Source organism: Macrotis lagotis, chromosome 5, assembly GCF_037893015.1.
Source record: "Macrotis lagotis isolate mMagLag1 chromosome 5, bilby.v1.9.chrom.fasta, whole genome shotgun sequence".
Taxonomy (NCBI): Eukaryota; Metazoa; Chordata; class Mammalia; order Peramelemorphia; family Peramelidae; genus Macrotis; species Macrotis lagotis.
This window is the reverse complement of record NC_133662.1, coordinates 177,121,256-177,135,903: the sequence shown is the minus strand read 5'-3', so window position 1 is coordinate 177,135,903 and position 14,648 is coordinate 177,121,256. Positions and strand designations below refer to the sequence as shown.

At 35.1% G+C, this 14,648-nt stretch overlaps 1 protein-coding gene across 1 annotated transcript in view; it reads right to left on the bottom strand.

Annotated features, from left to right (window-relative positions):
- The window catches only part of IGF2R (insulin like growth factor 2 receptor), a 155,141-nt gene that overhangs the window by 34,499 nt on the left and 105,994 nt on the right, over positions 1–14,648 (bottom strand). The window contains exons 22-32 of the mRNA XM_074187971.1: positions 12,332–12,527; positions 9,570–9,740; positions 7,338–7,481; positions 7,048–7,223; positions 6,554–6,641; positions 5,567–5,782; positions 4,397–4,527; positions 3,964–4,061; positions 3,302–3,438; positions 2,611–2,804; positions 87–213 (exon numbers count right to left, since the gene is read on the bottom strand). Coding sequence (XP_074044072.1) covers positions 87–213; positions 2,611–2,804; positions 3,302–3,438; positions 3,964–4,061; positions 4,397–4,527; positions 5,567–5,782; positions 6,554–6,641; positions 7,048–7,223; positions 7,338–7,481; positions 9,570–9,740; positions 12,332–12,527 — 1,678 coding nt within the window. The remainder of the gene's footprint in view (positions 1–86; positions 214–2,610; positions 2,805–3,301; positions 3,439–3,963; positions 4,062–4,396; positions 4,528–5,566; positions 5,783–6,553; positions 6,642–7,047; positions 7,224–7,337; positions 7,482–9,569; positions 9,741–12,331; positions 12,528–14,648) is intronic.

Here is a 14,648-nt window from a genome sequence, read left to right as displayed (position 1 = left end):
AATCCCAGGGATGTCTTCAAGGCTTCTAACACTACGTCCTCCTCTGCTCCTTAAGTGTTTCTCCCAGAATGCCTCTAAGTATTTACCTGTAGCAGGATTGGTGACTTGACAGTTCTCCTGAACATTGCTCTTTAAAGGACATGCAGCTGAGGTTTGCCATGAGAAAGTGTACTCACATTCTTCCACTGCACTTATAAACATGGGCTTAGAATCCTGCAGGAAAGCACAGAAAGAGTTCAGCATTCTGGGGACCTGAGACAATACCAGCTCATATCAAATTGCTCTGAACATGTAAAACACATTCTTGTTGCCTCTATAGGAGAAGTGTTGGAATTATATTGGAAATTCAGAATGTGTTCCAAAAACAGAGCAGAAGTCAAGTACCAAATTCTAGACACTTTCTGAAAGAAGCTGTGCAAGTTTAAGAAACCAAGACACAAAACACACCTTCCAAGAGTGGTAGTTAGCAAGCAGGGTTATCAATTAAGCAACAAGTATTGACTTAATTGCCTCCCTAAGTAACACATTCTATATGCTGCCTAAGAATATTGGAGGAGGCCACATAATAAATCAAAACACCCCACCAAAGTCTTTATCCTATTACTGCTAATAATAATGATAGTTAAGATTTACAAAAGTCCTTCATGAATATTATCTCATTTTATGCTTACAAACCTATAAAGTGAATGCTCTTCTTATTCCCTTTTCACAAATGAGAAAATTAAACTTGAGAGGTTAAGTAAATCCCCCAAGATTGCAAAGCTAATAAAGATTTTGAGGTGGGATTACAACTCAGGATAGCTAGATGGTACAGTGGATAGAGGATTGGCCTTGGAGTAAGGAGGACCAACCCCAAACATCTGACACCTGCTAGCTTAGTGACCTTGGGCAAGTCCCTTAACCCTGCTACCCTTATATCCAGGGTCATCTCTAGTTATCCTGATTCATATCTGGTCACTGGGCCCAAATGAGTTGGGAGTTGGTGACATTAGCAAAGCACCTCCTTACTTAAATTCAATTCAAGTGCTTGTCATGGTCTTCTTCAAGAATGAAAGATAAACACCATCAACAACTCAGGTCTTCCTGACTCCCAAATCATCTTTTTATCTTACATTTGTATAGTTCCTGATGCTTTTCAAAACATGTTGAAGGTTCTCTTCTACAGTAATTATTCTGAAGTAAAATTCCCACTGACCCTTATATTTTTCCCCTATTTCTCATTAAACACTCCTCTGTGCAGTCTCAAAAGCATACTTTTCCCTATCCCTATCTCGCTTTGCTAATCTACTGAGCTGACATTTATAACTCCATAGTGGACACAGAACACAGCAATCAGAAACATACTTAAGGCATCTAGATGCCAAAATCTGCAGGGCTACATAAGAACTTCTAATTTCTATTCAACTGAGCAGACAGACTTGATGATTAGGACCTTCCTCATAGTTAATCTTTTAGGACATCAGGACTATTACTTGTCAAGAATAAGAATTGGTTGCCTACCTTTGGCTCTTTGCTCTGATAACAAAGAGGCTAGTTCAGTCTGACCTGACTCCTGGCTCCCTGACCACAGCCTCACACAGGAAGCTAGAACAATACTTATTTAAGCCTATAGGCAGAGAACTGCCTCAAGATATGTAAGGTACTAAAAAAAAATCAGCTTATTATAAAACTAATCAGCTACCATATACCAAATGATAATTACAAAAAAATACAAAAGACAATTATGGATAAGAATGAAGGGATGATAATCAATAACAATAAGAATAATGATAATAATTATGATGATGATGGTGGTGATAATAATAATAATGATGATGATGATGATGATAATAATAATAATGATAATTTGCCCTTCATTCTTGAAGAAGAACATGACATCAGGAAGGCAATGCCATGACAAGCACATGAACTGGATTTGAGTGAGGGGGTGCTGGGTTAAGTCACCAGCCTCACTTTCTCCTCCAGAGCCATCTGAGTCCATAAGAAGATATGAATCAATACACCTGGAGATGGCCCTGGATGGGAGGCAATCAGGATTAAGTGACTTGCCCAAGGGTACACAGTTTGTAAGAATCATGTGTCTGAGGTTGAATTCCAACTCCCATCTTCCTGACTCCAAATCTAGTGTCCTATCTACTGTAACACCTAGCTGCCCTAAAGAGATACACAAGGATTCTATATAATATATTGAAGAGGAGAGTTAAACACAAACATGATCAAATAATATAAAAGATCCAGACTAGATATTTCCTGGGCCAGAGAAAAACTCAATCACTGATTACACTATATGTCTTTTGTCATCTTGCTTGTATGGTAAGCATAGTGGATATTGTGCCAAGTCCAGATTCTGCCTCAAAACAGTTATTACATGTATTACTTTTTTACTTGCCCTATCTGGGCTTCAGTTTTCTCTTCTATAAAAAAGTAGCATCTACTTCATCATATTGTGAGAATCAAAGGATATGTGTAAAGCCTTCTGCAAAGTTCTATATAAAGTGCTTTGTCAGTGTTCTACCTCATCAATAAAGAGCTATTCAGTTGCTTCAACTTAGAAATTCCCATCTACAATAGGACACAGTTGGCAGCTGTTAATATTGTAATGGCACTTACAATATGACTCTCACTGCATGTGAGGATGATTGTTGTCATCTTTCTACGTATCTTATCTGGGCACAGGTCTCCATTGAGATACTTCAGAATGGAAGTGCCTTCACTGCTCCACTGAGGACCATCACTCACCCTACCCAGGGTTGTATATTTAGAGTTCTCCACCAAGCAGACCGCTGCATCAGGAGAGCATGATCCTGAAAAATAAATCAGAGAATGAATGGCCTTTCCTCTTTTCCTTCTACTACACTGCATAACACTAATATTTTCAAAAAAGCAGTAAGACATCCAGAGACCCTATCAAGGAGAAGAGCAAAAAACCAGATCTCTATTAGCTTAGTAAATCAGAAGATTGACAGCATTTGCTGATGCTGCTACTACTCTCTATTCTCACACATTTATATCTTCAAAGCAATTTATAAACATCTAACCTTTGATATAAATTATGTTTGGGTGCTAGTTTTATCCATCAGTGATAATACTATTACAAAGAACTGTGTTTCCAAACACTATTTGTTTTCTCTTCCTTCTATTAAATGGACAAACCTACCAATCAATCCACTGCCAGAAACAAGTTCCTCAGTTTTGTAAGCTTCATTCTCCTTCAATGTTGTTTAATGTAACATAATGATGAAGGACAATGAAGACCATCAGTCCTTGAAACTCATGACCAAATTAGCAACCCTTTTCTCACCAATGCCAGCCTGCGGGGCCAGGGACTTGCAGATGTTGATGAAGTAACGCTCTGTAGCACCAGTTCTTGTAATTGCTTCCCAGTTGTCATTGTATCGTGATAGAGGTGAAAGGTCAAAGGAGTTTCCTTCATGATCTCTAAAGTGAAGGAGAGTAAATCTGTTCAGCTACAATTCAGTCATATATCTACCATATGCTAAATCAAACCTTAATACCTATCCATTCTGTGCTTTGGGCAGAATCAGCAACAACATAGTCTTGATGTCTCGAAATCTCATGATCACTGCATGATAGCAAGTTCAAGTGTTAAGAAATGATTGGAAACAGGGTGGGATGGACAGGATCATTTCAATTCTTGGAAAGAAAAATATATCCAATTGATGGTATCATGGCCTTTGAAGGTTATTCAAAAGGTATCATGACATATACACTCTGTGTGTCTATAAGCCACCCTCAATCTACACTAAAGTTGAGAAGAATGTACTTAGCTGATGGTATTACTCCTGACTAGTTCTCAGATTTTTATTTTATTATCTGATGGCTATACATCAGGGGCTATGAGTCTCTAAAAATGTATGACCATTACAAATTAACTTTGGGAAAAGAATTTTAGTATGATTTTATCTATTGATCCAGAAGGGTAAAAGTATAAACTAAACTTACCTGAATGAACATTCAATGGATTCAAAAGGAGGGCAAGCATATTGGGTTCGCCACTCAAACAAGTAAGAACAATCTAAAGTTTCCTTCAAGAACACTGGCTAAAGAAGATTAAAAATAAATATATGTCACTGTAAGGAAATAAAACCAGATGCATTTTGAAAACTGAACTTTAGAGATGAGATTATGCTCATTAAAAATCTAAGCAAGATGTACTAATTCTGATATACTTTGCTTTAGTTTGTACATTTCAAACTAAGTTCAATAATTCAAATTAGAGAGAAATAAAAAAATGATGATGTATCTCAAACCAAGAAATGGCAAAAGATTAAATTAAAAATTACTTTTATAGGTGTGTTTCCTCTCTCTCCTCAATAATAGAACATACTCCATGGATGGTACATTGTGACTTTTTCACTATGTCAAATATACTCACCTTCTGGGTGATGCGATCACAGTAAAAAAATATAGTTGTAGATCGTTGATATATATTATGGCATATGTCTCCACTAGTGTAATTAATCTTTATTAATCCATTTTCATAAGTCAGCTTCTGGGTAAGTAATCCTATTTTAAGGGGGAATCAGAAGAAGAAAAAGTAAAACACATTATCTAACCTATACTTTCACTAAACCAGCCCTTTTTTTAAAATAATAATCACTGCAAAAAATTTACAATGCACTTTTCATATATTAAAGCCTCAACCTTCCAAACAATCATATAGCTTGTGCCAAAATATGTTAATACAGAGCTTCCTGAATCCGAAAACAGTGAGTTCTCTATTATGCCATTCTGCTTTTTCTTAAATAAAAATGATCACCTTGAAAACATCTTGGTCATCTCAGAGTTTCATGGTTAAAGTGGCCAAACAAAACAAATAAAGTGAATGCTCTTCACTCAACAACTTTGAAGGATGATCACAAAAACAATGATTTTCAAGCTCTTGGTTCTTTAATTGAGTACCACTCCTACTGGTTTTTAAACTAGTTATCAAGTTCATTATCAACAAGTAATCTATTGACAAAGTGGGAGTATTAGATACCATAGCATTAAATAAACATTTCTAATTCTTTCTCATTTGACTCTATTTAGGATATAATAATGCTTATTCTCTTCCCCTCCCGTCATGAGAAATAAATTAGGATGTGAGAGAAACTGTAAGACATTAAATCATGTGAAGACATGATTTAAAAGGTAACAACAAAAAGATCAATTGGAGTAAATAATCTTGGTGTTAGAGAACAGATAATTAACTGTACTTCCTTGTTTGTTGAAAAAGAAGTGGAGTGTTATGGACCCGGAACGCAGCATATATCATCACTTTTGCAGACTCGTTTTTCTATTTCACAATATACATTTTGATATTGGGAAATAACAGTAGTATAAACAAATACACCACAATCTCTAAAAGCTACCAAAAAAACTTTAAAAGTAAGAAAAGGTAGAACCAATCCAACATTTTGACAGTGCTTTACAGAATGAAAAAGTCAAATGAAATCCATGAAAAAAAGTTAAGAGGTAGTTTATCCAACTCAAAGATGCAACTTAGCATAATACCTTAAGTTCTCTATTAACATCATCCTGGGAAGATTCAAATGTACACTACCTGCAGTTTTCTGGAATGTTGGAAAGTCCTTCTTTGTCTGACATGATGATACTTTTTTAGAGCTGTCTGTTTGCTTGCACACATCTGAAGACAGGCTCCCACAGACCCTGAAGTAATATTTGTATTCACCAACAGTCACTATTGTATCATTGACAGAAAGGGGCCTCAGGTTATAAATGTGGTCGTGCCTTGGATCTTTCACTTCACAGTTGTCACCTTTGAGGTCACATGAGGATAAAAAAATTGTAAGTAACAGAGCAAAGAGGAAAATATGTAACATATACACACATATCCCAAACCCTATGTCTTCCTTATGATTTAAAAACTAAATAAAAAGATCATGCAGATCTCAGCAGTACACTGATCAAAGACAATTCTAAAGAACTTGTGATGGAAAATATCATCTACATCCAGACCAAAACATACTATTTTCCATTTTTGAAATTTGTTTTATGTTTTATTTCCCTCTCATGTTATTTTCATTTTTGTTCTAATTCTTCTTTCACAACATTATTAATAAGAAAATATGTTTAACACAGTTATACAAATGCAATCTATATTAGAGTATTCATTGTCAAAGGGAGGGGGAAGGGAAGGAAGGGAGGGAAAAAAATGCAGAACTCAAAAACTTATTTTAAAAAGTAAAGGCTGAAGACTCTCCTTGCATGTAGTTGGAAAATAAATAAATTTATTTTTAAAAAGATCATGAAGAGTTTTATTAACAGTATTTCAGATTATTTTACCTTTATAAAAATTAAAAATAAATTTTAGAAACAAGCAGTTTGGGCTCTGCAATAAATTAAATTTTCTCTAAGAGTCTGCTTAAAAATTCTTTCTCTGAAAGGTTCTTCATATTAATAACTGAGAAAGAAAATTTGCTAGGAGACATTAAAATTAATCCCATTAATATAGTTGTAATGATTAATATGAAATTTCAGATCAATAGAAAAGAAAACTTTAGCAGTGTAAAAGACTACAAGATCTCACCTTCCGTTTTGCGAATAGGACAGGCTTCTATGGTTCTCCAGACAAATACATATTCACAATCTTCCTTGTGTTGAAACACTGGAGATCCCTAAAAACAAAAGCAGTCATCTCATTTGGGTGCACATTGTTATTTTTATATTTACCAAAGGCAGTCAACCATAAAATAGTTGGTAGCTTCAAACAAGAAAGCTAGAAAGCATTAATCAAAAGACCTAAGATTTAACTGCTACAAAATTAGCTTGGACATAAATACATAGCTGTTACTTAATACCTAGGTTAGAGTTTGACCTTTCTTGGTAGACAAGAAGGCATAATGTCAATTATTTTCCCCATCTTGTAGCCTTAAATCCCTGGGGGCAAAAAAAAAAAGCCATCCTCTGTGTGAAGACATTTTCAATGAGTTCCCAAGAAGAAAAAAAAAAAAAAGCAGAAAGATTAGAATAAATGTAGTAATGAAATTAAGGATAAGGTAAAGTGTTTATCCAGAAACTTACAGGTGTCTGATCACATTCAAAAATGATACGAGTGGAGAAACGTTGATTTTCACATTTGTCACCATTGACATAAACAATGCTTAGGGATCCATTGGCAGCAGTTTGAGGACTGATCTGTACAACACCTAGGTTTGTGCCTATGTCACCAGATTTTACACAAGATCCTAATGCACTGCCTGGAGGAATAAAAAAGACTAGGATTTCAGTAGCATGTTTATAAAATCCTAAGTCAACTGTTTTTAAAATCACTTATATCCAAAGGTATAATAAAGAAATAAAAATGAATTCACCATGACATCCAGGAATATATGGTAGAGGATTGCAAACATTTAAATAGAAAGTTCTTTTTTTCCCTTCTGTTGAAGTATCAAGTGCAATCCAAGGTTCTCTTGTTTTGCTCAAGCCACTCAGGTCGTATTCATTGCCTGCAAGGTCTGAAAAGATATTTGAAACACACACTATATTTTCTATTTCAGAATGCATTATTTTAGCAAAAGAAAGAATATTCCCTTGTGGTTATGATTTTCATTTAAATTTAGGTTTGCAGAATTAAAGCAAACTCACAAAAAGCTATTCTGGGGGCAACTAGGTGGTGTAGTGAATAGAGCACCAGCCCTGAAGTCAGGAGGACCTGAGTTCAAATATGATCTCAAGACACTTAATGATTACCTAGCTGTGTGACCTTGGGAAAGTCACTTAACCCCATTGCCTTGCAAAAACCTAAAAAAAAAAGCTATTTTTGAAAAAGGATCACAGATTTAGGGCTTGAAGAAAGCTTTAAAAAGCTACCACCTCACTTTGCAGATTAGGAAATTAAGGCTCAAAAAACAAGTGGCTTGCTGAAGGTTACAGAGGTAGGAAGCAACAGATACCTGGAGAGACAGGGTGATGATGATGGTTTGTCCTTCATTCTCTTTTCTGTTTTATAGGTTTTCTGCAAGGCAATGGAGTTAAGTGACTTGCTCAAGGCCACACAGCTAGGTAATCATTAAGTGTCTGAGGCTGGATTTGAACTCAGGTGCTCCTGACTCCAGGGCCAGTGCTTTATCCACTGTGCCACCTAGCCATCCTTGTCCTTCATTCTCAAAGAAGATCATGACATTAAGGAGGTGATGCCATGATAAGCAAGTGAATTAGATTTTCACTTTCTCCTCCAGAGTCAACTGGGACCAGTGACCAGAAACGGATTGGGACAACTGGAAATGGCCCTGGATGATAGGCAATCGGGCTTAAGTGACTTATCCAAGGTCCCACAGCTAGTAAGTGTCAAGTGTCTGAAGTGATATTTGAACTCTTCCTGACTTCAGGGCTTATGCTTTATCTGCACTACCTAGCTGCCCTATGAATTTAAATAGACTAAAATAGACTATGCAATATGGTCACATATAGTGTGTGTGTGTGTGTGTGTGTGTGTGTGTGTGTATGTATTGTAAAGAAGGATTCAGTTTGTATCCCCCTGACATCTGAAATGTTTTTAATTGCATATTGCTGAAGTGAAAAATGGTTAGATATTGAGTCAACTAACTTCTCAGGGTCTTGAACACATCTACTGAACAAGTAAATTTTCCCTATTTCTAATTTTTCTAGCCTAGATATGGTGTAGATGTAGCTGGGTTTTTTGTTTTGTTTTGTTTTTTAGGTTTTAGCAAGGCAATGGGGTTAAGTGGTTTGCCCAAGGCCACACAGCTAGGTAATTATTAAGTGTCTGAGGCCAGATTTGAACTCAGATACTCCTGACTCCTGGGTCAGTGCTCTATCCACTGTGCCACCTAGCCACCCCAAAATAGCTGTTCTTTTTACCTGAAGCTACTGCTACTGATAGATATCAGAGTACAATTACAGCATTAAAAAAAAAAAGTAAACAGTGCAGAACAAATGGTCTTTTCCATATCTTCCATTCTTTGTTTTGTGGCTAAAGTCACAAAGCCTTAAAAAAAGATTCTGATACTGCCTGACCTCTACTGTATACAATGTCAATACTACTCAATATGTACAAGATCTTTTATCACTCTTTTTATCATTTTATGTCTATATACTTTCTTTCCAACTAGTATATTGAGTCAGGACTATGTCATATTCTTTTTGTAGTCCAGTTTAATAGAGCCCAATATTTTTAATACAAGCTTTTATGGATAATAATGATTTTCTTTCCCTTTAAAATTATTCCTTCTACTTAAAAAGCTGTGACTGTGTAAATATATCAAAAAGTAATTAAAATAATTCATGTATGGTGATTCTAAATATTATTGCTTATATTTTCCCCAATATTCTGTTTTCCAATCAAGAAATGATCTTAAAATTTAGTTCGTGTCACTAATAAATTAGGCATACTTAATACTTGCAAAAATATAAGGAGTGAATTGCTTTATCTTCAGAAATAGCAAAACTTGACTGAAACTAGTAATATTGAGCTAACATGTTGTACCTGCCTTCCTTCAAAATGAAATACACACACACACACACACACATACACACACACACTCTATCACACTCTTTTCCTTTCCCTGACCTCAGGAACTCACCAGTAACTTGGCAATCCACAGGAGAAGGTATGCAGGCTAAAGCTGTTTCAAACTCGAAAAAAGTATCATAGATCCCTAGTTCAGAATTAATGTCTTGGCGTAGGAATTTGGGGTTTCCTGGGTAGATATCATCATTGCAGATAAAACGTATGATAAAAGCATCTGAAGCACCTGTAGAAGAAAAAGAAAGATCAAATTGCTGAAAACCAGAAGCATATACAAACATATGCTAGTAAAAACAAAGGAACCCTTTTAAAACAAGGATGCTGGGAATTGAAACTAATTTTAAAGGTTATACCAGATTATTAATCATGTTTCAGGAAGCTATGATTTTTATAATTTATATAACAATGTATCATTATGACTGATTTCAAGCTATAAATAAATCACATTTTTTGGTCAACATTCTGACTATTCCAAGGTCTTCCTCTTCTTTCAAATTAACTTATCTGACTCCTTTAAACAAAATTTAAGAGTCATTTAGACATCTTCCAAACATCTTCCAAAATATCACTTTACAGAACTCTTCACTATTACAAATTAAACAATGTCTAATAGGGCGGCTAGGTGGTGCAGTGGATGGAGCACTGGCCCTGGAGTCAGGAATACCCTGAGTTCAAATTTGACCTCAGACACTTAATAATTACCTAGCTGTGTGGCCTTGGGCAAGCCACTTTAACCCCACTGCCTTGAAAACCTAAAAAAAAAATTTCTAATAGATAATATTTTAAATTTCTTTGACTTAAATTTGTCATATAATAACTAAAAATAAATTTATAGAACACTATGGTCTACAAAGTGCTTTGCATATGTTATCTCATTTGATGATCACAACAGATTTGTGAGTTGGGCTGTAGCTATCATCTCATTTTACAAATAGAAAAGTTAAGACAGAATGAAGTTAAATGAATAAGCCAAGGGTCACAGAGCAAGTGTCTTGGCAGGACTGAAACTTGGCTCTCTCCAATTCTAAGTTCAATAAATGCTCTATTAAATTAAACTGTACCTACATAAAAAGATAAGTGTTGGGGAAATAGTCTATGAGGGAAATATTGAGCATATTAAATGACTGAAAAGCAAGGGTGACATGGTAGGAAGTAGTTACAAAAACTACAGAAATACAATTGAGATCAAATGATTGAATCAGTTTATCTTGTAACAGGTGCTTGAAGAAATCTTAAGAGAATTTGAAATTGACAACTAAACCAATTAACAAAAAACTCATTTAAGCTTTGTTTTGTGGGGGGGATTTTTCAAGACAGGGAATTGGGGGGGGGGGTTAGCTCCTGAGATATATAAATCAGTCCATGAACATCAATAGCATTTAAGAAACCATTCCAAATTGTCAGCAAGCAAAAGGATTTAGGTTGTGATAGACATGAAAGAATAGAGTGTCAGTATACATACATGGACTCCACCAAATCAGAGAAATTCTAAAAAAGGCACAATGAAGTAACTTCCAAAAACTGCTTTAGGCAAACCAAAAAGCTCATACCAGAACCAAATGTCTGAGAAAGATAGTCTAACCATTCTCATTTCTTCAAACCAGATTTCAAATAAGTGGGGAAAAAAAAAAGAAGTAGGACAATTCTGTTCTCACAAAAGAAGGACTTGTAGCAGCAGACTCAGCCTAGAAAGATTATATTAAAAATATTAGAACTTTTGATAAAAATTTTGACTCTTTGACAAGTTGTGAAGCTCCATGTCACAAAGCTTAAAGTTCTGAGTCTGTTAAGTTCATTGAGGTCATACTTAGTATTGTTTGGAGAAGACATGAAAAGAAGTGTGATGTAATGAATAAAGACTGGCCTCATAGGAAGGCCTGCAATCAGATGCTGCCTCTAATCTGGTCAGGCTGGGGAACACTGAAAGCTTGAAAGAATCTAATTTGCAGAGTAGGGGCTGCTCTACCTTGATAAAAATAAGCTTTTCACTAGGCAATTTCTATACCAATGAAATCACAGGTCCAGTTAAAAAAATAAAAAAAAAGAATGAGTAATTTCCAATGTCATCTACCCTTACTTAGGTAAAAACGGTGTTCTCAAAATGGCATCAAAAACACAGCCCTGATAAAGATGCCCTAATTTATAATGACTTCCATTCATATCTTAAACTATTTCTCCTGGCATTCAAATATTGCCTCCAAAAACCACAATTATACTGTCTAACTTTTATCATATTATATTTCTCAGGAGAAAGTAATGTAATATCCCCTAACAGAACTGCTACACTGTACCCACAAAAGTAACAAGAAAAAAGAAAAACAATAAGGTTTGGAGATAGAAAGGCAGCTTATATTGTCTATCTGGGCAAGAAAATGCTAAAAAAAACAATCATTCTTTTAGCTCATCAAGAGACAGAACTATAATGTAATTCATTCTTTCAGTTAAATCATTTTTTAAACAATATCGTGGTGTGTTCCTTTATAACACCTATGAACAAAACAAAACAAAAGCTATAGGCCTTGAAAAAGAGAAACACAGACAAAGGTCAGAAGACTGAGGGAGGGATGAGAGGAAGAGGAATTGGAAAGCAAAACAATGTCTTTAAATTTAATAAAAAAAAAATTCAATTTTTTAAAAAATATTGTCATAATTTTTACCAGAGAATAAAGGCATGTTTTCTTTCAAGAATACATACACACACACAATTGGTCCACAAAACATATACAAACAGGGTTTGCCCAAAGAGTAAATGAGGCCCATATGACCACTATTAATTTCTTATTCAATGATCAAAATACATTTGGCTTTTAAGCTTACCTGTAGATGGTGAAAGGGCTCCTCTATAGGTAAGTGTTATAAAACCCTCTGTGGTTAAGTGAAGACTTTTCTTAGCTCCAACTTGCCTTTCTGGTTTCAAATCATTTAGGTCTCCTGATCTGATCTCTCCTTCACATCCAGCAGCCACCTTCCCTTTAATAGTTCCACAGACAGGCAGTGTTCCACAGATATTAAACTGGAAAGAAGGAAATATTAATAAGAGCAACTAATATCACCTACATTATGATATTTATTACTGCATTATTCTCTCAGAAACAAAGCCCTCTGAACTTAAAAAAACTTTAGTGATTCCACCCTTTGTAGTATTGACAATTTAGATATGTAAATTGTATTTTATTTCCTTGTTTCATAATTGTATGGCTGAGAGAAAGGAGTACAACTCGTTACTGAAGAACTGATAATGTATCACACAGAGGACAATGAAGCATTACAGAGTGAGAGTAAGAAGGATGTATTACAAGAATGAAGAATTTCAAATTAAAACTAAAGTTACATCTTCAAAAAAAAGAAAAAGGGAGCAAGAGGATGGTCACATAAGAATGAGAGATAATGAGAATATACTCAAGTGTTCCTCTGCTATATTCATGTCAAAATCAAGTGAGTTAGGTTTTAAGTTAGGTGGTCCCTCCTTTTGGTGAACTACTAGAAATAACACTGACAAGTTTTGGTCAGACACAGCTATGTTATGATTTGTACCACTGAAATCCAATCAATGAGATCACAGATCCATTTACACGAGTTGATTCTACTATCCTAACTTAAGTATTGGTTGAATGTGTAGATACATGCATTAAAAAGGATGCAATCTTAGGTATTAGATATTGAAGTTAAACATTGCCCCAATGTGTAACAATAATTTCTTTAAAAATCTTCACATTAGAGAGCAATAAATACAGAAAAAAATAGTTTTAAAGTCTCAGACTTCTGTATGAGCACACTGTCAGCTACAAATAGGAGCATCTTAAGAATATCATGTTAGGAAATCCTTCTTCCATTTGAAGTCTGCATTCTCTGACAATAATAAATCTATCTTGCTGCATTTCTAACTCTACAACGCCATAGAAACTTCTTCACCCTGAAAGTTCATTCTATCCCTGATCTTATACATTAGAAAAATCATCAGTTCCTGTGGCTTGTGCCCCTTTGTTGGCTAGTTCCTCCCAGTCACCATTTTATTTTATTTTTATTTCATTTTTTTTAGTTTTTTGCAAAGCAATGGGGTTAAGTGGCTTGCCCAAGGCCACACAGCTAGGTAATTATTAACTGTTTGAAGCCGGATTTGAACTCAGGTATTCCTGATTCCAGGACCAGTGCTCTATCCACTGCACCACCTAGCAATCCCTAAAGTCACCATTTTAAAAAGAGTAGGCCCATATCAGACATGTCTTCAATCCTCTCTAGACTGATTCCTGACTCCCATGGATTTTCTCTACCATACTCAGAAACCTCTTCTCACTAGAAGCTCATTCCAGACCTAGATTTCATACATTGGAGGTATTCTCTGCTCTTATTGCCTCTTGCATTGGAGGGATGGGGGAGTGTTCCTTCCAGAATCTCCATTTAAAGGAGGGTAATCCTAGCTACATTGCACTCCAAAGTTGCATTCTTGATACTCCTTTTCACTACAATTCTAGGTACCTTTATCTCTTTCCTTCTCTCGCCCCCTAGTCTTCTAGTTTTTCAGCTCTCTTTTATTTTCTGTCTTCTCCCATTAGAATGTAAGCTCTTTAAGGTCAGGATCTGTCTTTCTACTTACGTTTATATTTCCAAAGTTTAGCACAGTGACTGTAATATAGTAGGCACTTCATAAATTCTTGTTAACCTGACTTATATGACTTAAGAAAAAATTAACAGGAACTAAACATCAAACAAAATCACAATCACTTCTTTTACTTGCATAAAAGAGTTCCTTGTGCCTCCCTAGTCAACAGTGATTTAAAATTTTATGATATGAAAAGATACCTCGCCTCACACCTTTGCAGAAGTGGGAGATTCTTAGGTGTCAAACATCACATATAATTTCAGGGTTGTTTTTTTTCACTATATTTATCAGTTTTGCTGATCTCTTTTTTTCTTTTCTTGCTGTGCCTTTTTTTTTCCTTTAAATATATTACTTGTCATAGGAGATGACCCTCTTGGAAGGGATAAAAAGATATATGGGGGGAAATTTAGGGGATGTAAAGACAAATGAGATCAATAAATTTTATTTCAAAAAATAAACAAATCTGTTAGATCAACCAAAAGAAAGAGAGAGCAAAAAACAAATTTATTAAAGTTCTTTCATTTCTTTAACAAA